This window comes from Amblyomma americanum, chromosome 2 (assembly GCF_052857255.1).
Source record: "Amblyomma americanum isolate KBUSLIRL-KWMA chromosome 2, ASM5285725v1, whole genome shotgun sequence".
Lineage (NCBI taxonomy): Eukaryota > Metazoa > Arthropoda > Arachnida > Ixodida > Ixodidae > Amblyomma > Amblyomma americanum.
Window position 1 is genome coordinate 69,005,090 of NC_135498.1, and position 24,368 is coordinate 69,029,457.

General features: G+C 46.1%; 1 protein-coding gene across 1 annotated transcript; it reads right to left on the reverse strand.

Annotated features, from left to right (window-relative positions):
- Positions 1-244: 244 nt before the first annotated feature.
- On the reverse strand, positions 245-21,119 carry LOC144118660 (serine/threonine-protein kinase PLK1-like). Its single transcript, XM_077651530.1, has 10 exons — positions 20,928-21,119; positions 18,246-18,353; positions 16,585-16,701; positions 11,377-11,690; positions 10,341-10,540; positions 9,198-9,317; positions 8,403-8,483; positions 7,116-7,425; positions 2,095-2,338; positions 245-502 (listed from the first exon to the last, which is right to left on the reverse strand). The coding sequence occupies exons 1-10, from the start codon at positions 21,039-21,041 to the stop codon at positions 317-319; spliced, it is 1,794 nt and encodes a 597-aa protein (XP_077507656.1). The 5' UTR covers positions 21,042-21,119; the 3' UTR covers positions 245-316.
- Positions 21,120-24,368: the final 3,249 nt, after the last annotated feature.

Consider the following 24,368-nt stretch of genomic DNA (forward strand, 5'->3'; position numbering starts at 1 on the left):
ACCACGCGCGAATGAAATTAGCGTTTATGAGTATGAAGGTAAGAGAGACGAATATGGAAGAGATTTATCGCTAAAGCTTATTGTAACAATACATGAAATTGAAATTGGTGTTTGGGGAAAGAAAATGACGTAGTATCTGTCTCACACCTCGGCGAACACCTGAACCGCGCCGTAAGGGAAGGGTTAAAGGAGGGACACTACAATACGCGCATGTGAGTCGGTGACCCCATGCGACAGGCACCCTTTATTCTTGAACCTACGACGGGCACACTGCTGCCAGCTTGTTGCGTAGTACAGCGACCCTGCTCTGCTACCGCTATTCAGAGGCCATTTTACCGAGCAGAGAGCTTGTGTACTGGAGGCCCAGTAGCAGTTTTGGTGGACAGCCTTGCTGAAGAGTTTTGAGCCGATAAGTGTGGAAAACACGATCCGCATCGATGTATGTAACCGCGGCCATCAACGGACATAGGATAATCTTCGTGTGGTCTTGGAAAAAGTTGACCTGCGAAGAAGCAGTACAATGACAAGTAGTTTTGCCGTTGTAGGCTATTAAAGTTATTACCATTCGAGAAAAAATTTGATAAGCGCAGTAACACCGCATATCGACACCTTGATCCACTGAAAGTTAGAATAAAAGAACAAAATTTCAATGCTTCAACGCTAGTCCTGCGTTGCCTATTGCGCCCGCTTCATCTTAACTTTGCGCAGTGCGGGATACGATGTTGTGCAAACGAATGACATAATGTTAACCGATGACATGATACCCAATGTTACCCAATGTTATCCCGTCAACCAGTGACATGATGCTAACCATTAGCATCATGTTAATCAATGGCAATGGCACATTTCAACGTGAGTACAAGAAATAACTTTGTGAAAACATAGTGAAAACTTCGTACGCTGCTCTCGACAAAAACTGCCATACGCAGAGACAAGGCGGTACTGATTTCATAAATAACTTATTTAGAATGGGCCGTTGGTTGGTTTATGGTGTTTAACCTTCCAAAGCCACTAAGGCTGCGATTGACGCCGTAGTGGAGGGCGAGCCCGGATAATTTCCCCCACTTGGGGTTCCTTAACGTGCACTGTCGTCGCACAGCGCACGGGCTTCTATCATTTCGCCTCCATAGAAATGCGAGTGCCGTGGCCGAGATCGAACCCGCGCCTTTCAGATCAGCAGACAAGCAAAACAAGCACTGAGATCATGTGGCGGCTAAGGGTTTAGAATGAGGAGCAGGGCACCACGACTGATGCCTAGCAAGAGTTCTCTAAAAAGAAGCGTTATAATACTAGTTTTCAATTAAAATACGTATCTAGATCCTTGCTTATTTAAAAGAATGTTTGTGCAAGAAGCAACTGTATAGCATACAGTGGCTGTGCAGCAGCACTTGACGAACCAAACCACGCCTAACCGGAATAAATTGTGTTGCCGCTTGCGGTCTTTTGTTTTTTAGTGATCTGTCTTGATTCGTGAAGTACAGCTTTCAAATATGATATCTGAGTGAATTTTTTTCTTCTTTGCTTCTGCTAAGAATTTTCCGCGTGGTCTTCCAAGCCGCCTACCATCGAAACGACTCCATAAAAAATACTGATTCTCTTCAAGAAAAATGGACGGGACAGTTAAGCTCCGCCATAAGGGAATGACGCGATATCCTTAATGCGTAAATGCCCACATACGCGGAAATGATTATGACTGACCGCTGGGGTTTCCTTATTCCTTTCCTTTACTTCCTTTACTAGCGCAGTGGTGCAGCGGTTAAGCGATTCCCGACGTCATGGTCGTCGCCGTGGCTGTGTTTGAAGACGCCGCCTAACGGGGCAGTTACTTTGGTAGGTGGCTGTTTCAAACACACTCACCGGTGGGGCTCTGAGAGACCCAGGCTGCGCTTCCCGAGAATCCTCTCTCGAACAATGACTATTTTAACTGCCACCTGCCACGGCGACCAGCTTGTGATGACATCACAAATTCACGTCACAGGTGGGCCGCCTGCTTCTCAAGGGATTTTTCTCTAGGGATCGCGGCCCTTACCACGATCGCTTTAAAACATGCAGTGATGTAATATGAACCGAGAGAACGAACGCGTTCATCTTTACCTGTACTGTCCCGTTAGTCAGGTAGAAGGACATGGCGTGACGGGTTCGCAGACATGAACCCAGGTAGGGCAGCCGAACAAGGTCATCGCAGTCACGCGGGCTGACACCTAGGCCTGTCTTTGACAGACCCTTCATAAACGTCCAAAAGTATTTCAGCAGTGTAACTTTCTTCTCTAGCGTTGAAGGGTACTGTTTCATAGTATAGTTGTACTCAAGGCCATTCTCGTCCACGTATGTAATACTCCTGTAAAAAATAGGTGTAAGCGTCATAAATGAATACACAGCGGAAAAGTGCACATTTTAAGCCTCCCGGTGTTCTTAAAAGAAGGAGATTGAATATTATACGCCCTGATGGTAAAAAAATGAACTTCATTAAATAGGGCACACTGTCAACAGGTAGAGCTCCAGAAAGACATTCTGGAAGCAGCGATTAGAGGTCTATTTGAAACCATTCAAGAGAAGCTCCGGCCTTATAATATGATGCGGTGGTCAGCTTATTATTACAATTGCCTCCGTTCGAAAAAGTCTTGTCAGCTGACCTTTTCGTGCATGCCTGCGTGTTGGGTTTCATGCCGCAAAAACAACTAAGGCGCTAACGTGGGGAAAGTTCGTTTGTGCCATTAGAAGAATTGAATGCCTTGAAAGTTGGTTTAAATCATTTGCTTCTTTTAGAAAGCGGCATATGCATAGATGTGTTCGTTCTGTAATAGTGTAAATTGTTTCTTGTAGTGATAGCTACATTACGGTAGCATTTCGAGCCTTCAGCGTGGCGGCGCCGCCACCCTCGCCACGCTGTCACGTGGTGCGGAGCAGCTGCCGATGGCGCGGCGCCATGGCTGATCACGTGGTTCGTCACGTGGTTGGTCACGTGACCAAGTTCCGCTCGGCCAGCTGTAGCTATCGCGTCACTCCAGGTTTAACCTGAGCTAAACCACCGCCAATTGTTTCGCTGTTTAACGTCCTAAGCATGTATATAAAATGTGCTTTACTGTGACGATATGTCCGTGTGCTTAACTGGTAGGTTTGTTTTGTTTCATTACCAACATGAGGTGTGCAGGGTGTGTGTTCAATGTGACGGCGGCAAAACATGAAATATTCTTAATGTCTATTTCGTATCAGTCACCTAGGATAGGCTCTACTATGTCGAGGTTGTTGTCTCTGCTTTCCCACTCAATGTGCCTCTCGCTTTATAGCTGATGCTGTATTACTGCATGCAGTCTTTGTAGGCGATGTTTACTGCCTCGGCATTTTTTTTGTCCACCATATACGTCCGCTCTTTCCTTCTGTCTGATTCTAGCATGATTAGAGGCTACGGTGAAAGATATTGCAGGTGGGGAGACAGCGTCACACGCCGATGGCAAGTGAAGAACCACATTTCGTCTAGTTACCACGAAATGAATCTTTGCCGAGCGGCTCATTTGTGCTCTTAATGTGTACACGTTGCACGGACCTAATCCGGCGCAATCATTTCTAACTAGTAACTCTCGCCTCGTGTTGTCTCGTTTTTTTTTCTCTCGTTCTTTGCCTCCATCGTTTGTCGCCGCCCCATGCGCCTTTTACGATGCTCACAGCCTGGTGAACGCGTAAAAAAAATAACCCACGTGTGTGGCATGGTTGCATTAAACTGTGGCCGGCAGGTCAAACTGTAAGTTAAACATGTCTAATGACGGCATCAGGTTTCTATGGGAACGAGATTTTTCTTATATGTTAGTGTTTCTGCTGGCGAAGTTTCGCTGAATGAGTGATAGAAGACGCCGCAATCAGAGGTCCGAATTGGAGGAGGGAGAAAGGTACTTGGGCACTGGCGTCCAATGCGTTTCCCATGCTATGCTATCATTTGTATATTTCTCACCAGGCTAGGGACAAAGAATAATGCGGTCCTTATTCTGTGCTGTGGCTGTTGTATTATCGAGATCTCCAGTCAGGGATTGGACTGTAGCTGAGCGATGTTGTGCTTTTTATATGCACAACGATTCAATGTAACTAATTTTCTATATTTCTTCCAGGATTTTCTCGATCGCTTCATTCATTACTGCACAGAATTCGACTTTAAAATTTGATGTGCATAATATTAATTGGGCTGCTTTCTACTATATCTCTTATATTATTCTATTGGTATAAAATGCGATGCAGTTCTCATAATGTCGTTTTAATAATCAGTGCTCTTGTGGGGCTTGTTTCCTGTGGAACAGTGTCAGTGAAATCGCAGGCAGGTCGTAACTTGGAAGGCAGTGGGTTAGCTTTATGAACGATACATGGTAGTGCCTGATAGTGCATCGCATTAGCACCGGTCGGAGTGCTCTGAATTTACTGTAAAATATTGTTGCCGAGGGGTATATGGTCAAAACGGGGCTGCACGGAAGTCTCGGCAGCGACCGCGTTTTAACGATGAATCCATATGCGAGCTTGGTTCTTCTGTCGGCAAGAGGTGGTTCATTTTTTTCAACTTAAAGCCTATATATGGGTGACGTCCTTTATACTTCAGTTGAGAGACACAAACTTATGTTACGCAGTTGGTCCAGACAATTTAAGTATGAATGCCTGGCTGAACCATACACAATGCACCCCTAACCTAAATGGAGAGAGAAGCTCACCAGAGATTGGTAAATATGTAGCAGGCGTGTCCTGTGAAATCCACGCCAATTTTGTGAGAGTACCTTAAGGAAATTCAGATTTCCAGAGGATTTTAATGCACTGATGGCGCTCAGGAAAGTTGGTGTCCTGTTCAAAATCATGCCTTAAATTTTGTGCTGCTCCTTTGGTAGAGAAATTGCTTTAATTTCAATGTGCGATTAGTTTGCAAGTCACGTCTGAGCCAGAACAATGATTTTTCCGCTAAAGCTTGAACAGATGTCAGCACAAGTAGGTCGCTCATTAATCATCATTTGTATTTATTTCACACATTGATGCGATGCCGAACGTGCATGAAATTTGGAGGTGATCTACATATCGAAAACGTAACGGAGTTGTAAATAATTTTTTTTTGCAATGTAATGCAATGTCACGATGAAAAGTATTGCAGCTAAAATACAGCCTTGGTATTATCAGTCTCCTGGGCGAAATGCATTGGAAGGGAAGCACGTATGCGAACTTTAAATGAGCGGCCGACCAGAAAGCCGAAAATGTTCAGCCTCCTTCCGCGACCGCCTAGGCTTCCTAGGGTGCGGAGGTCTTGGATCCTTCCCCTATTGACGTAGACCATCTTTAGGTCGAAGACTGCAATACTCTATTTACTGTGTACATGAATGCCCCATAAAAGACTGTCAGGAGACTGTGTTTCGAGTAAGTGGCATTCTTTTAGCCTCTTTGAATGAAATGTTTCTTATGTATTCTGTGTTATAAACTATTTTTTTCCAGTCTTCCAGAAAATGAGGAATGGAGAGTGCGGGGCGTTTCCAGTCACAATTTCGTTTGTGTGGTGCAGCGTTACACGTTGCCATAGGTTTGGCACATTACGCTGATGTTTCCCAGTCAAGGAAACTCTGAGAGCCCTGGCCATGCGTTTGGAACTCTGTCGGGGATTTGGTATACATATAGTCGGACATGAATTTTCATGCAGCCTGCTTCAGTCGAATCAGAGAGCGCACTAGAGTTTAAGGTGAGGAGAATATGCTGGGCTTTGCATTCCAATTTTCCAACATTGACGCTTTTTTTGTAACTAAGGTCCCCTTACATTTCTTTCTTTTTAAGGTGGAAATGAATCTCAGAAAAGACACCGCGTGCTGTTGAGTGATGTGTGGAATGTAATCGTAAAGTGGATTTACCTGAAATATGCACTGTTTGGGAGCTTTTATCAAGGATTTCGAGTAATCGGTCTCCACTAGCTGTTTTGGTCCTCTTGTAGCTTGAGGCAAAGGAATCTGTCACACATTTCTCAATGAACGGGGATATCATTTGAGATTTTCGCGTACTTCATATTGAACAACACGGTATTTTGGGACGGTTACTTTCTTATTCTGGAAAAACTGCAGTGCTACAACGATTCAGCAATGTTTCAAAGGACAGTCGCCAGAAACGGAGATGGAAGCATTATTGTAGTTGGGCAGTGATGTCAGCCGCCCACCATAGAAACCGACGAGGCGACAAGTCCGTGATTTAAAACCAAGCAGTCCTCACGACAGCCGTACATTCTAGCTATAATAGAATATGGCTTAACTCAGGGCAGTTTGTCACACGAGGTTAACCCCAGCCAAGCAAATATGAAAAAAGCAAAGAGTTATGAGACAAGAAAGTTTCGAGAAAGAGGATAGGAAAGTGAAAGATGGAGAGGAGGTTCCCCCGTTTGGGTCGGCTTTGGGAGAGGAAGGAGTCTACGGAAAGTGACCGCAAAAATGGTGCGTTGCCTCCGCCGAGGGACATTAAAGGTCCATGCTCTCTGTGTCGACTGAACCACGAGGATAACCTTTTTCCTGTACACAGCGAAGCAGCATGTGTGGCTAGACGTGTGCTCGGGAACCTGCTGGGTCAAAACTCACCATCACCAGCAGATGCTCTTGGGAGGTTTTCTATGCGTGAAATAGGGTGGAATAAGAAGCACAAAACGTGATTTTTGAAAAGGTGCTTTGTACCATTTAGTGTCTTTAAATAACGTGAAACCCTGTAATGAAGGATTCTGTTAGAATATTAGCTCATACAGACTGCGTAAATCAAGATATACTACCGTTTGCCAAGACTCTCTGCTTACCTCAAATGGCCGACCAAAAGTGAACCGCCACGCTTAAAGTTGGCTACCGCTCACAGTTCATGCCATTCTTGAAGAGACCAGACTGGTCTTTTAACGTCGTAACCGTTTGTCTTTAAGAGCTCAGGTAGAGACGCTCTCAACCATGAAATAAAAAAAAAGCTAGAAGGGTCACTTAAGCTCCGATTTTATGCTATGACGCGATAGAGTTAATGGGTTAATTACCATTATGCGGAAATGGTCATTTTTTACTTCACATTATAGGTTCTTGGGAGTCGTCATACCGCTCCTGACCCAGTGGTGCAGCGGTGCAACTTTACGGCCACAGGGATAGACTTACATTTCGTTGTTGAGCAGGATGAGGCGCGTGTCGTCATTAAAGTGCACGCCTGTGCTGCTGTCGCACAGCTGGTAGCCTATTCCGTGCCTATCGCTGTAATCCACCCATTTACTAATCCAGTAGACTGGCGTAGAGGCAGGGTCCTCCGCCTGGTCAGGACGTTCAAAGGAGCGCTCTGGCGGCTGTGCTCTGAACAGCTGGCGCAGCAGACGCTGAAGGTTCTCCAGGTGCTGACGTCGATGCCCTTCTGGCTGCGCAGGGCTCTGCATACCTGCTTCAGGTGGTGCTTGAGCTGCCTTCGATCTTGCGGCTGCACCGTTGGGCAAGCCCAACAATGAAATCAAGGAATGCCTACGGCGGCGCGTCTGCACTTCAGCCGAGGTAAAATCGTGACGAGCATTTGAGCAGCGCTTTATTGCGGATTGAGAACCCCTTAAATCTTAGGCTACAAGTGTGCACAACAACAGGAGAATACATAATTGTGGGCAGCATGGGAACTTAGTGGTGTAGGGCGGCGGTAATGTCAACAACACTGTCATCAGCTCGTAAACTAACAGAGACACTTGGCAGAATAAGTGAACATAAGCAGATCACGATGTGATTGTGACAGCATTCCCTGCATGCATGCCTTTGCACGACTGAAAATCTGGGTACGTTTTTAGTGATATATAAGAGAACCGACGAGCATGAGTGCGTAAAGATCGTGCAGCCTGCATACGAGAGGAAGACGGTGCGCATGCCACACTTCTGACTGCGGCCAAAGCTGCCAGGTTTGCAGCTCCTCTTTTCTGCAGGCGTCCGTGTAGAATGAGTTCTCGCTCTTTCAACATCCACCACCCTTTCTCGTGTAATTAATGTTTTTATTGGTCGAGTTGCGGACATGCACTTCGCTTGAGATGCGAATGGTTAGAATATAATGTACCAACAATTTTAAACTATCTGTAGAGTTATTTTTACAATTTTAACATACAATTTACCTGCTTGCCACTTATGTAATGTTATGCAGACGCGATAAGAAAAAGGCATAATATTAGATCCTTGCTAGTGAGATCCGCGATAAGAAGGGTAGCGTCCAGCACGCATGCGTACATACAAGTTGTCCCTCGTCTACGTCAGACACGAAATTTTCTACTCCCACTCAATACCAAAACGACGGACGTGCTATATGCGGAATTTGGCACCGATAGCTTAAGACAGAAAATTAATGTCATCTCATTTGATCATTACACTAATCGGCAACCTGTTCCTTAAGTGCTCAAAAGAAGACGAACAAGAAATGTTACGCACGCTGCTTTGACTTTAGGCTTTGCGCCGGCTTTGCCTCCTTTTTCAGTAGGTTCTTCCCACCAGTGACCTTGGCCTCCGGCTCTGTAAAAGCAATGTCGTGCAACGGTTGTTCTATTTGCGTCTAAGGTCTGACAGACCAGAAGTGCGATGCTCTCGTGCCCATCTACATTCACATTTACGATAAGGCAACGACAAAAGTGTCCGAGAATCTTTTGCCTTTGCAATCGTTCTGTGCCATCGCTCCTTTTAAATAAGTGCTCCAAGAAGGCCGCGAAAATGTCTGGGCGGAACCAGGACGGGATATTTTTTGAGATACGCGAAGAAATATAGATTCTTAAAATACACTTGCAAATTTGAAGATAATTTAGAAAAAACCACTTCAAGTTTATTAGAAGATCATTTGTCCGAATAAAGATACGCGCCAGGTGGAACAGGCACACCATTCGCATGCACTACCCCATGACGTACATGTATTGCTTTAGAGAGGAATACAATTTTGTTTACAGTTTTCACAGGGCTGTAAAACTTTGACCTTTTATCTAACATGCGTCCTCGTGCTTGCCATCATTATAACGTTTGAGGTCCGGGCCGCCATAATAACAGGTTGGGACATAGCGTGATAGAGCCCAAACTTGCGTACTTGGCTGTGAACGTCTATGGCTCAGCGACCACCATTTTGTAGAGGTTCAAGTGTAAGTGCATTGCGTTTATCTACATATTGCATATTGTTTTCGGACTATTAAGAATCCTTATTTTGCCGTTTTGCGCGAGAAACGATATTGTTCGTCAACCCACCGCGTTCTTCGTTTCTTTCCAAGAAAGGCCGGCGGCCGTCAGTGGTCCTGGTGGTATTAACGGTCTCAAAGCGCGGTGGTATCGCGAGGCAGGATGTTGGCAGATGTGATCGTATTGGCCCTATAAACGGAACAAACAGGAATATCAATAGCTTCACCGGGCAGTGCAGGGAGAAACTGCGCATAACAGCGGTTTTGCTACCAGGCAACAATGCCTACACAAGACAACTGGCTGGAAATAGTTGTAAGCATTGATAGCTGTGGCCATCGTGCATATCCGCTACCAAGACAACAGCAAAGTCGCTCGTGTGTTCTTCCACAATTCCTTTCCGGCCATGTTTTCCTCAGACTCGACTCTTCAGTCCTGATTTTTCAAGCGTGTCATGTTCATTGCCCTACCTGGATACCGCATAGCCATTGTGAGGACCCATAAAGAATCGATTCACTTTTGGTGGCAAGTTCAGTTAAAATTTCGCCGCTCTCGTAGAACAAAATTTGTGGACCATCGCTATTTTCTACTTCCGTGCCAGTCTAGGTCATGACATGACATACCAGCTCGATTATGACTTACAGTGTACAGGAAACCTTATCTTAAACACATCGCTTTATAACTGAAAGACTGCTTTCTAGTAACTGATGTAGGTAAAGAATACGCTTCAGAGCTGGAAAGGTGAAAGGTGGCTTTCATTCCAGCCGCATAGCCGGATATTATATCGCGTTTCTTCAACTTTCATAATGTTGCGACGAAGTGGAAGTGGAAGTCCAGGTGGCCTCCCGCGCTAACAGAGAACCACAACAACCTCTTCTTCTTCGTTCGTCCTGTTCACGCGAGAGGCCACTTCGTCTTCCACTGCCACTTTTTCGTAACAAGATCTCTTTATACAAATAGTTCATGCTGTCTCTTGTATTTTGTTACCTACACTGTTATACACTGCTTCACAGCTCTATTTCAGAGTATGATAAGCAGCATAAAATACGATTCTTGTAGTGGCATTGCTTTCTTTCTGGCTGTGATAGTTGACTACATCTCTCTTTATATTAATAGTTGGTTGCGTCAGCGCGTGACACATGGTTAGCGAATGAAGAGAAACTAACACCCGCATAAAATATCCCTGCACTGAGTGAGTATTGAAAAGAAACATACCTCTGTTAATGAAAGCATCCTCCAGGATGGCGTTGATGCTAGGCCTCTTTCCTGGTTCCAGCTGAAGCATCCTCTGGATGAGGGCACGCGCTGGGGCGCTCACCGTGTAAGGGATGCGGTACTTGTTCGCTTTTATGAGGGCATATGTTTCTTCAAGGGTTGTAGCCTCGAACGGTGTGCGGCCCACCAAGAGTGTGTACCTACAGAGAACAGTTCCACTGCAATCAGACACGCCACTCTGGATTAGGTGTACAGCGACGCATTTTGCTCCCTGACAGGCTGGAAAACTGGCAAATGTAAGAACTGAACGCAAGCACTATTCGCGAAAAGTGCGATGCATTAAAGAGAATAGCAGATTCAGACGCACAAAGTGTGCAGACTAATCTTGCAGACTAACCACTAGAGTGGTTTTCATATGCGGGCACCATCGCTTCGTTGTCTCTCAAAGTTCCTTTATTCAAGCTTCCTATTCATGAGTGTGTACGAGACTTGGCACGGCCTCGTTTCTCAATGTTTTTTTTTATCCTGAACGTCTTGTTTCTAAAAAGGTTTGCAATTATTTAGAAAAGAGCTTAAGGTATTGTTGAATGATACATGACACACTTTTTCTTTCTCTCTCCACCAGTTGTTAAATCTACTGCCTAATTTCCTCAGATCAGTGCGTGCACAAACCAGAGAGGTCACGTGAACTAGGCGGCGCAGCTAGTCCGCTTTTCTGGAGATTTTTCGCTCAAATCGCCGACAAAGCTGACGGCGACAATGACGCCGTATTTCCTGCAGAACGGGAGCCTTAACGCTATCGCGTCAAAGTGTGCATTGCTAATGATCAAACAGACCTATAACTTTCTAAAAGCTTTCTACTCGAAATACCCATCTAGCCACTTCTGCAGTCACATGCATCTTGCATAACCGCTCAATTAATTGCGGCCCAATCTTGATAAAAACTGCATCTTGTTTCAAATTTTTGGCAGCCCTCTAGCGGTGCTGCACAGTATTTCGGAAGGAGTGATGAGGCCCAGTGGCGTATAAGACTCACAGAATGCATCCGATCGACCACACGTCGACCTCATAACTATGCCCCTTTTTCGACAGGACCTCCGGGGCGATGTATCTTGGAGTTCCACAAAAGGTCTTCCTGCGCTGACCCTCGAAGCCGATGCGGGTGGCAAGACCAAAGTCTGCCACCTTGAGTTCCATCCCCTCGTTGAGCAAAAGGTTGCCTAACTTCAGGTCCCTGTGGACGACCCGCTGCTCCCTCAGGTACCTACAGGCGAGTAGAAGCTGGCGCATGAAGTATCGTGCCTCGCCCTCCGTCAGTGTTTTCCGGCGCCGAATCACTTCCATAAGCGACTGGAAAATAAAGCAGAAAAACGGCTTACAGCTAGCTCCGCAAAAACCCTGCAGCCCAGAACTTTTTAGGATTGAAGGAATTTGGCTTTGAAATAATGCTCATAACTATACCGAAGAAACGAGTAAGCTAATTACCAGTAAGCTAACGCTATGACCACGCGTTGAGTTGTCGCCTTTCATAAGCGTCAGACAGCCGCTGTCGAGCCTAATTACACGTGGACGGAATATTTACAGTCCGCAAAGTTCTACATTCATGCACTCATGCCCACCTATACGTTACTGAGCCCCGCCGATTACTCATTGGCGATGCCATAAAAGAGTACATGAAAAACTGTAGGGGACATTTAAGATAGCCTTTTTGGGTTAATGCCCATATATGCGGAATTGGTTATCCCCTGCCTTACATGCATTGATCGCTTGGAGCCCTCATGCCATTACTGGAGCAGTGCTACAACGGTTAAGCAAAGCGTCCCTGCACCGACGACTGCACCGGCAGGTGGCTGTTTTAAACTCAGCCAGCAGCGATGCTTGTGAAACCAAGGTTGCCCACAAGCTCTCGCGACCAATCATTATTGTAACTGGCGTCAGCCACAGAGGGCAGGTTGTAATCACGGCACAAGGAAATGTGACTAGGTGGGTCACCTAGGTTGCTTCATTGGAGATTTTTGGTCACGACACCACCGGCAAAAGCCAACGCCGGGTTTCCTGGTGATTGGGACACTTAACTAAACCTCTTTAATATATGAAGAAAACCCTAAAGGATTTACACATAATGTGGTACATGCATGACATGATTTGAGCAGCAAGTGTGCATGTCAAGGGGAATATTAGTTGCAGCTTCGAAAAAGTAAAAAGAAAATAGTAAAGCTCCGCCTTAAGGGCATGGCGTGATAGCTTAACGATTTAATGCTCATATATGCAGAAATGGTCATTTTATACTTAACATTCATTGATCCCCGCAAGACCTCATACCACTCCTGGCGAAGTGTTGCCACTGCTACTGCTCTGCATTAGCAGGCACTGCCAACCGTGGGGCTTGTGCGACCCAGGTTACTCTTGCCGAGCAACGGGGGACACGAAAGAACACCACACGTCAAAACAGCATGCGTCAAAACCGCGCACAGAAACAGCAAAACGACAAACAGCACAAGGAAAAAAACAGCACAGCGAGAAAACAGCACAGGGAAAAACAGCACGGGGACAAAAAGCAGCACGACGACAAAACTGCACATCCGAGTACGGTGTAGCGCTGCTGGAGGGGTGAACTGTCATAGCCATAACCGCAAATGTTCCCGTTTCGCTGGTTCATTAAAAAACAGGGCAGGCTCATTCATTGTGCGACAGCGTTGCTTGAAGGGTGCATATGGGAGAACTAGTGGTTATGTAGTCCTTGCTTGCTTGGTTTCAATGATCTGGTTTCTTTCTGTATTATTTAAGAAGAACGTGGGCAACGAAAGATCAGATAGCCCGGGAATCTGCTCGTAATCTTCAAGGCATAGTGGTCACTAAGCATCCTGTGAAACGAAATTCCCTGCATTTATTCTACAACATGGCTTCAGCAGCCTTCCACCTGTGTTTGTTAGGTTAGATGTGCAGCTTTTAGGTCTTTCTTGTGGTTCCTGAGCAAAGAGGTTAAAGTTTGTCGAACATTCATGATTTAATAAAATCGGCTTCTAGGCGAAAATGGTATCTGGTCAAATGTGGCGAAAATCTATGTTTCGAGATAATTATCTTCGACGTGAAAAAACGAGCTTCAATATAAAATTACACTTAGAAAATGCACGCTCTTGCATGATTTTTAGGTCAGCTTTGATCCCATTTCGCTATAAGTAAAGCAACCGACGGTCAGCCTAGACAACCACTGTGCAGCGTCCTAGTTAAACACTAAACAGCCCAAAGTTGTCGTCTGGGGCAATCTTGCCATCTTAAAAGAAAGCATCACGTACAGGATATTTTCGGTGTATGAAGGCCCTGTAGCTCACTGCAAACGAAATTGCTGAAGATTCAATTGCCGAGAGGGAGAGTTTTGAATAATAACAACTTTTGGCACACCCAGACTCCTATGCGTCGGGCTTCATTGTCAGAATTCAGCATCATGATGGCCAACCAGGAGAATCGATCCTTCTAGAACAACTTCTTCAGCCTTATTTATTTTATTGCAGTCTATAATTGAGATCGCTAATACTTCCCCACCCTGTTTTTTCCCTGCGCTCTTCTTTCGTCATAATGTTTTTTCGCTGCGCCTTTTCGTCCGGCGTGCTGTTTCGACGCGTGCTGTTTTGTCGCTGTGCCGTTTTTTCCCTGGTGGTGTTTTGTCGCCGTGCTGTTTTGAGTGCGCTGTTTTGACGCATGCTGTGGTTCGCCCGCCCCTGGAATTTTCGCTCACGCTCAACGACGCCGACGGCGACGCCGGCTTTTGTGCAACACAAGATCCTTAAAGCTATCGTGTTGAAAACTCCGTTTCAATTCGTCACTCCCCCCACTTATGCGTTGTAGTGAATGTATATCTTCGTATCTCTGATAAAATGAAGCCTCCAATCTAATCTTCATTTGAAGGGCAAAAGGTTGCAACAGTGGGAAGAGGGTTGAACACTGATCTCCACTAGTGGGCTGGATGCCGCATCGGGCACCCGAAAGTGAAGCCATCGGAAGTTGAGTTGCATGTCCCGGAGGTCAGCCTTTGGCAGTGCACGAAATCGGACCTCAGCACGGTTTTTCAGTTTCAGTTCTCGTTTTCCACTTAGCATTTTGTCTTTTCCACATTCTCGTCTTTTTTCGGGACAATGCCTACCTGTTGCGCCGCAAACTGCATGAAGAGAGCAGCAAAGTCGTCGGGAAAGACGTTTCAAAAATAAGGGTCCATTGAATCGCTATGGGACGACACTAGCAGACGACAGAAAGTCGCTGCACACAGTACGTATGGAGCCTCGTCTACTCAACTGTGTCGTCCCGTTGCACTAGCGTCGCCAACTCTGCTCTTTGTTGTGACGCATGTTGTCGCGCTCTAAGGCCAAGTTATACCATCACTGAGGGCTAAATTTAAGAAAGAATGGATGGAAACCTTCATTAGGCAGCCGACTTTGCAGTGCATCATTTTACCGAATTATGCTTAGACCAAACCGAAGCGAGGGCGAGGCCACAATCTGGTGAGGTGCCGTCGGTGTTCTGCTGGTTCACATTAGCGCGCCCAAAAGGTATATGTTACTGCTTTTTAGACGAAGCGTATCAAGAACTGTTTCGTGCTGCAGGAAAGTATGCCTGAATGGGCTGTTATTCGTGCGATGCTTGGCACAGTTTACTTCAAACGGCGCTTGTTACATTAGCTGCTGCATTCGTCTTTCTCGTCAGTCGTTTCTCTCGTGCTGTGTAGGAGAAACATGGCTGTGCTATTGAGTTAGATTAAAAGCACGTTCGGAAAGCGATAAACATCACTAAAGCGATAAAAATCACCTGCCGCCGATGAGAAGAGACATCGTCAGCCACCAACCCGAAACTGAAACAGCGGCAGTTTGAGTTTCAGGATTTCCGCACCATTGCCTTTTCTTTGCAACACGAAAATTCGTTTTTAAGATGACCTAGACTCATCGTCATTCCACTACTTCCCCTAATTACGCTCGGAAGACACGAACCAGATCAGAAAATAGTGTTTAATGCACGTACCCCTTTGCCGCGGCATGGTGAGACCTACATGCCTGTTTTCTTTGGTTTCTCTGTAATTTCTGGGTTCCCCAAACAATGCACACATTTTTCGCATTGAACTTGCTTGTTACTTTGATATTACAGTAGACGTTACACGAAAACAACGCGAAAAACTGAGAACAGAAGGGCGAAAGACGCGACTTTCTGCATATAAATACACAGCAGACATCCAACTTCCGGGACAATGCAACCGAACTTCCGGTGGCTTCACTTGCGCCCACTTCGGAAAGCAGGAATGCGGCATCCAGCCACCTAGTGGAGATCAGTGGGTTAGAAGCATCTCACTTGTGCTGGCGCACCAGTTTTTAAAGTGTTAATTTCTTGGCGATATTTCTATCTAGGAATCTAATAAGTTCTCATAAGGCTGCCATTGCTTTCTCCCCTAAGATTGGGTGTCAAAAAGTATTACTGTGAAATAATTTTTTTCACTTTCTCAAGGTTTCGGTTCGAAACAGATGTGGTTTACTTTGACAGGATCACATAGTTCGCACAGGGGACTGCCGTGTTCCACGAGTATGAAGGTTTGTGTAAGATGCGTATGTGCAATGCGAAAGCAACATAAGATGGCTTGAATAAAGCGCATCTGGCGCTTACACGACTTCTATTCGCAGCTGAGTTGTGCTCATTATGCCAAATGAACTGCCATTTTTTCAACCGTTTGCTCTCTGCCAGTTTCAAGCAATAGCTACATAGAGAACACACCGTTAAAGCACGAAGGGACGGTACGAAGTAAGCGGCAGGACAAGCCCTTTTCCGGTCCCTTGTCTCATGCCCATCCTTTCGTGCTTGCATGCTGTGGTTTCCAGGTAACAATGAAGTACCAACATGTCCAAACCTATTCACTTTTCAACCACTCTTTGTGCTATATATTAATTTAGTATTATTTACGTTGGTCCACCGTTGTACCACATGCGCCGGCCATTTCGTTACCGGGTATGCTGACATGGCTCGAAACTCAGCACAACGTTAATTTTGCCTGCATGTTTTCCTGTTGCTATATTGTGGATGATACCTCCTATTAATGGTTGGACTGCGTTTGCACAGTGCAGCGCTTTTGGAACGCTTAGCGAGTCAGTGCAGATTATACAGTTCTTACACTACGAATTCCGTGATGGAAAGTTAAGAACAAGGAAAGCTTGCACAGTTATGAGCACCAAGCGGGGATGATATGAAGATGCGCAAGAAAAATTCATACCTGCCTGCTGCACAGCTCCAGAATGATATAAACGTTCTCTTCATCTTCGAAGCAGCTTTGGAAAGCGACGATGTGTTGGTGGTTGAGAGACCGATGAATTTCGATCTCTTGGGAGACCTGCACGCATCAAGCAGCGTGTTAGGGATTATTGGACAACGCTGCACAGAGAACAAAAGGGTAGGGAGAAGACAAGCAAGCGATATCATGCGGCGTCTAGAGGCAGACGTCAACCTCGCCTTAAGGGTAGGATTGAAAGAAAAGGGGAACGAATAAAGAAGCAAACTTGTACCGCAGCTTATGATCACCTGGGCACCTTTAAGATGAGAAAGCATGCTCTACAGCACACACGCGTATGTTCCATTTCGCCTCTATCGAAACGCCGCCTAGATTGGTCCCTCATCCTTGGCGTGAGTAGCTAAATGTCGCAACTACCAGCCACAACAGCGGGTACAGGGAGTTGCATGAGCAGTGAAAAGCTAATGCGAAAGGTTGCAGATGGAAAGGAAAGCTGGTGGGGAGTGGGGGGTTTTGCGCTAGAAAGGGGACAGCGCCGTGGCGGCTACCCACTGTAGTCCACTAAAGGAACAAGAATAAATCACATCATCGCATTCGGTTGAGAACAAAAAAGTAGTGAACTAGTGCAGGTCTCACAAATTTTATTGGTGCGTGCATTTTGACGTGCCTGATGGCGATCTTTAGTGATGCAAAACAACGCGCAACCTCTTCGGCATTACAAAGGAGTGACATGATGAGGGGAGTGATTGTATTGGTAATGCGTGAATAAATTATGCAAGAAATCTTCGCGGTAATAACGTCAATTTTTGTAGCCAAGCATTTTAGCTTCGTAGATAATACCTGAGAGCATCCATGTGCTGTCGGTAGTAAATTTCGCATTTAGCAAACATTTACTGATATTTCCTGTAAAGAGGAACGTTATTTTTAGGCCGTGATCCTTATGCGTGGGCTTGAAGTAAATAGCCAGCAAATAAGCGATATGTCCTGCCTTAAAGAGGAATGAGCTGCACGAATAATGCATAAATACGTGGGAGCCAGATATGAGGGATGTACCGAAAGCAACACAAAAGTAGACATAACGTCTCTATTTCCTGACATAGGTGGTCCAAATTATACTTGTTTGTAGAGTAACTCCTCTATAATACTAATTATTTTTGTTCTGCTGGTCAAATGCGCTTTTTTTTTCAGCTGAGTAAGATATCTCTTTCACTGCATGTATCTACGGCTCGTCATGGACAGTTTGACGAAGGAAAGATGCAGGCTGTCCTACATCGAGAGAAGGATACTGAATGTTTACGGAGATGACGCCGATGAAAACAGCAACGTACTTAGATGAATTAAGAAGTTTAAACAACGAATACCATCTTTCAAGACAAACGACGCAATGGGAGAACATCTACTGCGACCCCTGAAACGAATCTTCAGTGAATAGAAGAACTGATACTAGCACAAACATTTTGCGTGTTATAGAGACTGTATTCAGTAGTGCCATTGCATGTAGAAAGAGTTGCTCTACAAGCATGCAGAATTTAAACGGTGGATGTCAATTAATAAAAAAATATACTGAGTTAATTACACTAATTACAACCCTCATATATTAGTGTATCAATCCATGAGCGAAGGCCGATGCCGAAAGTTATACGCACCTTCTCCTTATGGCCAGGCTTCAAGAGAAGCTCTTTAGAAACAACCTTGCCTGCGAAAGTCTTATTGGTTTTCCTGTCCCGAAATTCGTAGCACTTTGCAAAGGCCCCCTAGAAAGCAAAAGAAAAAAAGTTGTATGATCAATGGCGCAAGGAACGAGGACGTAGAAAAGAAAAGGACAAATACAGGACAGACACATCGCAAAAAAAAGGACCGAATATTCAGTTGTGCACCCATTGAATGAGACAGAATGAAACGGTAGGTACACTGATACGTGTGGAAGCAATGCCAAACGCAATTACCTTCTGCGACAAAAAACACACTGCCTCCGTTCTAACTGTGCATATGAGAGTTTGGTGACCCGCCGCTGTGACTCAGTTGTTAGGGCGCTCGACTACTGATCCGGAGTACCCGGGTTCGAACCCGACCGCGGCGGCTGCGTTTTTATGGAGGAAAAACGCTAAGGCGCCCGTGCGCTGTGCGATGTCAGTGCACGTTAAAGATCCCCAGGTGGTCGAAATTCTTCCGGAGCCCTCCACTACGGACCTATTTGTTCCTCTCTTCTTTCACTCCCTCCTTTATCCCTTCCCTTACGGCGCGGTTCAGGTGTCCAACGATATATGAGACAGATACTGCGCCATTTCCTTTCCCCCCCCCCCCAAAAAAAAAAAAAAACCAATTATTGTTATGAGAGTTTGGTTTGGTTTTATGGGGCATAACGTCCCACAGCGACTCAAACTGTAAGGGACGCCATATAGGAGTGCTCAAGAAATAACTTCGACCTCCAGTGGTTCTTTAACGTGTAATGACATGGCACAGTGCTCAGACCTATAGCATTTTGCCTCCATGAAAATAAGACAGCCATGGCCGGGATGGAAACCACGTCTTTCAGGTCAGCAACCGATCATCATAACTGCTGAGCCATCATGGAGGCGCTAATGAAAACAGTAAAACAGCGCCTCTGCGCTGGGTCACTCGTGAGCATGGCAAACCGTAAAAAAGAGTAACATAATACCTTTGTAAAAGAAAACAGGGTGACTAGTATGCTGCTGTTTTGGCTCACGTTTTCCGAGCTTACTTGAGTATTTGAATTTTCATGATCCTTCGTGTTCTTGGCTTAAAACGTTACAGACATCGTGCCCGCCCTAGCTGTAGTGTGAAGCCCAAAGTCTTGCTAGCTGCAACTGCTAGTAAGGGTGTACCCGAGGAGATACACAGGCACAGGCTGTACGCGGCGGTTATCATCACCATCAAGCTGAGTGAACTCATTGAATATGATTTTTGCTGTTCCTTGAAGAGCCGATGTCGAAGAAGTTGTTGAAATTTTGCGGTAAAAGAAATTGAATCTTCCGAGCCCCCAGCCGCATAGTGCGGATTAGAGAGTCGAAGAGAAGTTCATCGAGTGATTGAATCAATGTAGAAAGGCTGTCCGTTGCAGTTGGAAGGAGTGGTGTGCACGCGACAGAAGCCTTTCCCAAACGCTCCTGTAATTCTGACGCGCTACGTGTCGAGAAAACGGTGCGACGGATGCCAGCAAATACCGCAGCGTTCGATCGCACCCAGGGGCGGTATGCGAGCGTTGAAGCATGATCCAATAATAATAATAATAATAATTGGTTTTTGGGGAAAGGAAAGGGCGCAGTATCTGTCTCATATATCGTTGGACACCTGAACCGCGCCATAAGGAAGGGGTTAAAGGAGGGAGTGAAAGAAGAAAGGAAGAAGAGGTGCCGTAGTGGAGGGCTCCAGAATAATTTCGACCACCTGGGGATCTTTAACGTGCACTGACATCGCACAGCACACGGGCGCCTTAGCGTTTTTCCTCCATAAACACGCAGCCGCCGCATTCGGGTTCGAACCCGGGAACTCCGGATCCGTAGTCGAGCGCCCTAACCCCTGAGCCACCGCGGCGGGTGAAGCATGAGCCAAAGACCTAAATTTTGTTTGCGGTCTGCTGAGGGCTGCAACAAGACGGGTACGATACGTCAAGGGCTTCCCACAGAGCAGTCCACTTAAGTTTTTTACCACCGCCACCACTTTCAGAACGAACCACTACCGTTGCATCGGCTACCAGAATCACACAGGGGAAAAATCTTGCAGGCGCGCTACAGGCGACAAGCATCACAAGATAGAAAATGAGCTGGTAATCCTCACGATTGACTCCAATAGCGAGCCAGCCAAGAGGTGTATTAGGCAATGAAATGCGCTAGAAGAAGACTGCGGAGTTGCGAAGCAGAGAGAGGTCTTCTGCCAACACGCAAGCAAGGGGAAACAAGCAAGAAATGTTCGGCTCGATTTGGTTTGGCTTGTGGGGTTAAACGTCTCAAAGCGACTCAGGCTACGAGGGATACCTTAGTGGAGGGCTCTTGAAATTTCAACCTCCTGGGGTTTTTTAACGTGCACTAACACCGCACAGTACACGGGTCTCTACTATTTCGCCTCCATCGAAATGCGACCGCCGCGGCTGGCATTGAACCCGCGTCTTTCGGGTCAGGAGCCGGGTACCATAACCACTGAGCCACTGCGGCGGCACGAACAAGCAATGCGACTGAACGAAATTAAGCTATACAATTAAACGCCGTGCGCCTGAAGACAATGTTCGCTTGCGTTAGCAGTGCCGCGTCGGAACTTAAAGATAGAAGACAGTGGTAAGGAACCATTCGATGCAAATGGTGAGTGCTTACCTTCCCTAGGAATTTCCCACGGGCGTATTCCTTCTTCGTTATTCTATCAACAACAGTATCTGGAACGTCTGTGCAGGCGGCAGTCGTCGACGTTGTTGGCCTGGCGGATGCCATCGTGTGCAAGTGAACCGCACACTTCGAATCAGCAGTACTAACAATCCGACACTGTCCAAGCTAAGGGCTTGAAATGGCCACGAGTGATCACCGCCAACGTTTTGCAGTGTTGGCTAAGGGCTGCAAATGCGTTCGAAACGTGTGACACCGGTCGATCAGAAGGCCGTAGAATCCGCTGGTTGGCTCGCAGTCGGCGCGAGGACATATGCAACGTCACAGTGTTCCCTGGGTCTGCCTAGAGCTGTTGATGACGTGTATCACGCGGGCTTTGCCGCGGCGTTCACTTCAACTTTCTCGAAACACCTGAGCAATCGGCTCTCTCTTTGAAGAGGTTTTTTCTATAATGGGGAAGCGTACTCACGAATATATTTGATAAAAGTTTCTCAGTTCTTGAACGCGAGAAGCAATATTGGTCTTAAGAAAAACTTTGTAGTTGCGGAAAGCGGCTGCGATTAAGGTTCTGTCACAGGTGCGCCACAATAAACGGCAACAAAGCACTCAAACAAGTCTGTAACCATGCCAAGTTTAGTCTTCCTCGCCAGGCTCTGAGCGATCGGATATGACGTCACGTCAGTATTAGTGTTTTATACCTACGGAAAGCTTCAATGTTTTTGCCAGTGTAAAAAAACTGGAGCTCCGCCCACCTACACGAACACATTTTTTTGTATCGTGAGCTACACTGGCTGAGGTTGAGCAGGTTCTCGTAATTACTGGAAAGCCGTGCTGCGCATGCGCGAGAAGTGCTTCACTAAGGCACCTCTTCCGGTGTTCCTCCTTTATCCCTTCTCTTATGGCGCGGTTCAGATGTCCGCCCATATGTGAGGCAGATACCGCGCCATTTCTTTTCCCAAAAAAACAATTTAACCTTACGGCCGCGGACCGCGGTGTCGATCTCCACGGCAGGCGTCGCATGGATCGCACCTACCGTTCCGTTGAACGCATCAAAGTGCACCAGCGTTTTAAGAAAATTTGGTTTTGGGGAAAGTAAATGGCGCAGTATCTGTCTCACTGTATCGGCGGACACCTGAACCGCGCCGTAAGGGAAGGGATAAAGGAGGGACTGAGAGAAGAAAATGAAGAAAGACGTGCCGTAGTGGAGGGCTCTGGAATAATTTCGACCACCTGGGGATCTTTAGCGTGCACTGACATCGCACAGCGCACGGGCGCCTTAGCGTTTCGCCTCCATCGAAACACAGCCGCCGCGCGGTCGGGTTCAAACCTGGGTGCTCCGGATCTTGGAACCGGCAAGATTGACTTCGGCCCGCGCCGCGGGTGGCTCAGTGGTTAGGGCGCTCGACTACTGATCCGGAGTTCCCGGGTTCGAAACCCGACCGCGGCGGCTGCGTTTTTATGGAGGAAAAACGCTAAGGCGCCCGTGTGCTGTGCGATGTCAGTGCACGTTAAATATCCCCAGGTGGTCGAAATTATTCCGGAGCCCTCCACTACGGTACCTATTCTTCCTTTCTTCTTTCACTCCCTCCTTTATCCCTTCCCTTACGGCGCGGTTCAGGTGTCCAACGATATATGAGACAGATACTGCGCCATTTCCTTTCCCCCAAAACCAATTATTATTATTATTATTATTATTATTGACCTCGTGTATCTGAGAGAAAGCAAGCAGTCTAAATAATATGTAGGCAGCATTGAGACAACTGCGTGTTACTTTGCCGATCATCAGGCAGTGTTTATGTCTGTCAAAGCAACTGAATAAATAAACAATGCGTCTCACCGAATACTTCTTCACAGCTTAACATTTTAGTCACAACAACATACTTGACAACATGCGTAACCAGCGGGGAACTACAGCTCTCGCTACGTATATCCTGGCATAACTGAGCTAAGCCACTGCCAATTTTTTCTTGAACAGAGTATAGCCAGAGAACTGCACTTTCTACACCGCTTTTTTGAGGTGTAGCCTAGCAGACGAAAAAGAAGGGCGTTCCAAACACACAACGGAATTTTCTGAGACAGCTGCGCCGTTTCCTTTCCCCCCAAAAAAAACCAATTATTATGACCGTAAACGCCGCGAGTGGTTGGAGGAGCGCAGCCTCGCAAGTCTAAAGTTTCACCGACAGGGCGACGGGAGCGATGTGGCGGTGCACCCAAGCTGCGGAGACAGCGGAAACCTTACCATGTATGAAGATGAAATCGCTCACACAACTGAAATTAGACATTTTAGACTGCTGAAGATTACTTCGCGTTTAGGTAAGTCGCGTTCGTTTGGTTGGTATCACCGCTGAGCGACCCATGCCAAAAAACATAGGTCTTTTGCATACATGTTCACCGACGTGTTTAAGTATGTTAGTGCGAAGGTTCCTACGCTTACAACATCATCTTTCACGTCTGTGTAACAATACGGCGGTGTGTCAAAGCGGTAGGTCAGCCCGCTGGCTGAGAGACAGCCGTCGATATATTCGCACCCCACATGCCGCGGAACGCCGGTTTGAACGCGGCATAGAACGCTGTTCCCTTAGTCACGACAGAAGCAGGGATGCTTCATACTTCACTCGAGGAACTCATCGTCGAACCTGCACCCGGCGATGAACTTTAATAATAATAATAATAATAATAATAATAATAATAATAATAATAATAATAATAATATAATAATAATAATAATAATAATAATAATAATAATAATAATAATAATTATTATTATTATTATTATTATTATTATTATTATTATTATTATTATTATTATTATTATTATTATTATTATTATTATTGGTTTTGGGGAAAGGAAATGGCACAGTATCTGTCTCATATATCGTCGGACACCGGAACCGCGCCGTAAGGGAAGGGATAAAGGAGGGAGTTCAAGAGGAAAGCAAGAAAGAGGTGCCGTAGTGGAGGGCTCCGAAATATTTTCGGCCACCTGGGGATCTTTAACGTGCACTGACATCGCGCAGCACACGGGCGCCTTAGCGTTTTGCCTCCACAGTGGCTCAGCTCGGCTATGCCAGGATATACGTAGCGTGAGCTACGCTGAGCCGCTGAGCATCAATTGCAGCTGAGCAGCAATTTCACTCTCCTCCTCCATGGATATACAACACTCCAGAAACAGCTCATACAAGCCCAAGCACAGCTGATACAGTTCATGACGGACAGGATAGAAGTTACGATGAACACACACTTGGAAAAACATGAAGCCCGCATCAATAAGCTTTTCGAACTTATACCTCATGAGCAATTGAATCGCAAGCAACGCGCAGTTCAACCCGCTGCCTGTCCTGATCCAGTATCTCCAGACCAGCAACATGGCACAGAAGAAAAGCACGCGAAAAGGTCGGCGGCGCCGCCAGTCCACTACATCAAAAGAAACAATTA

Coding starts and splice junctions, on each gene's coding strand:
- LOC144118660 (XM_077651530.1), bottom strand. CDS start 21,041: ATGGCATCCGCCAGGCCAACAACGTCGACGACTGCCGCCTGCACAGAC. Junction 16,702..18,245: donor AGCCTGGCCATAAGGAGAAG/GTGCGTATAACT, acceptor TGATGCGTGCAG/GTCTCCCAAGAGATCGAAAT. Junction 7,426..8,402: donor AAGCCTAAAGTCAAAGCAGC/GTGCGTAACATT, acceptor CCAACGGTGCAG/CCGCAAGATCGAAGGCAGCT.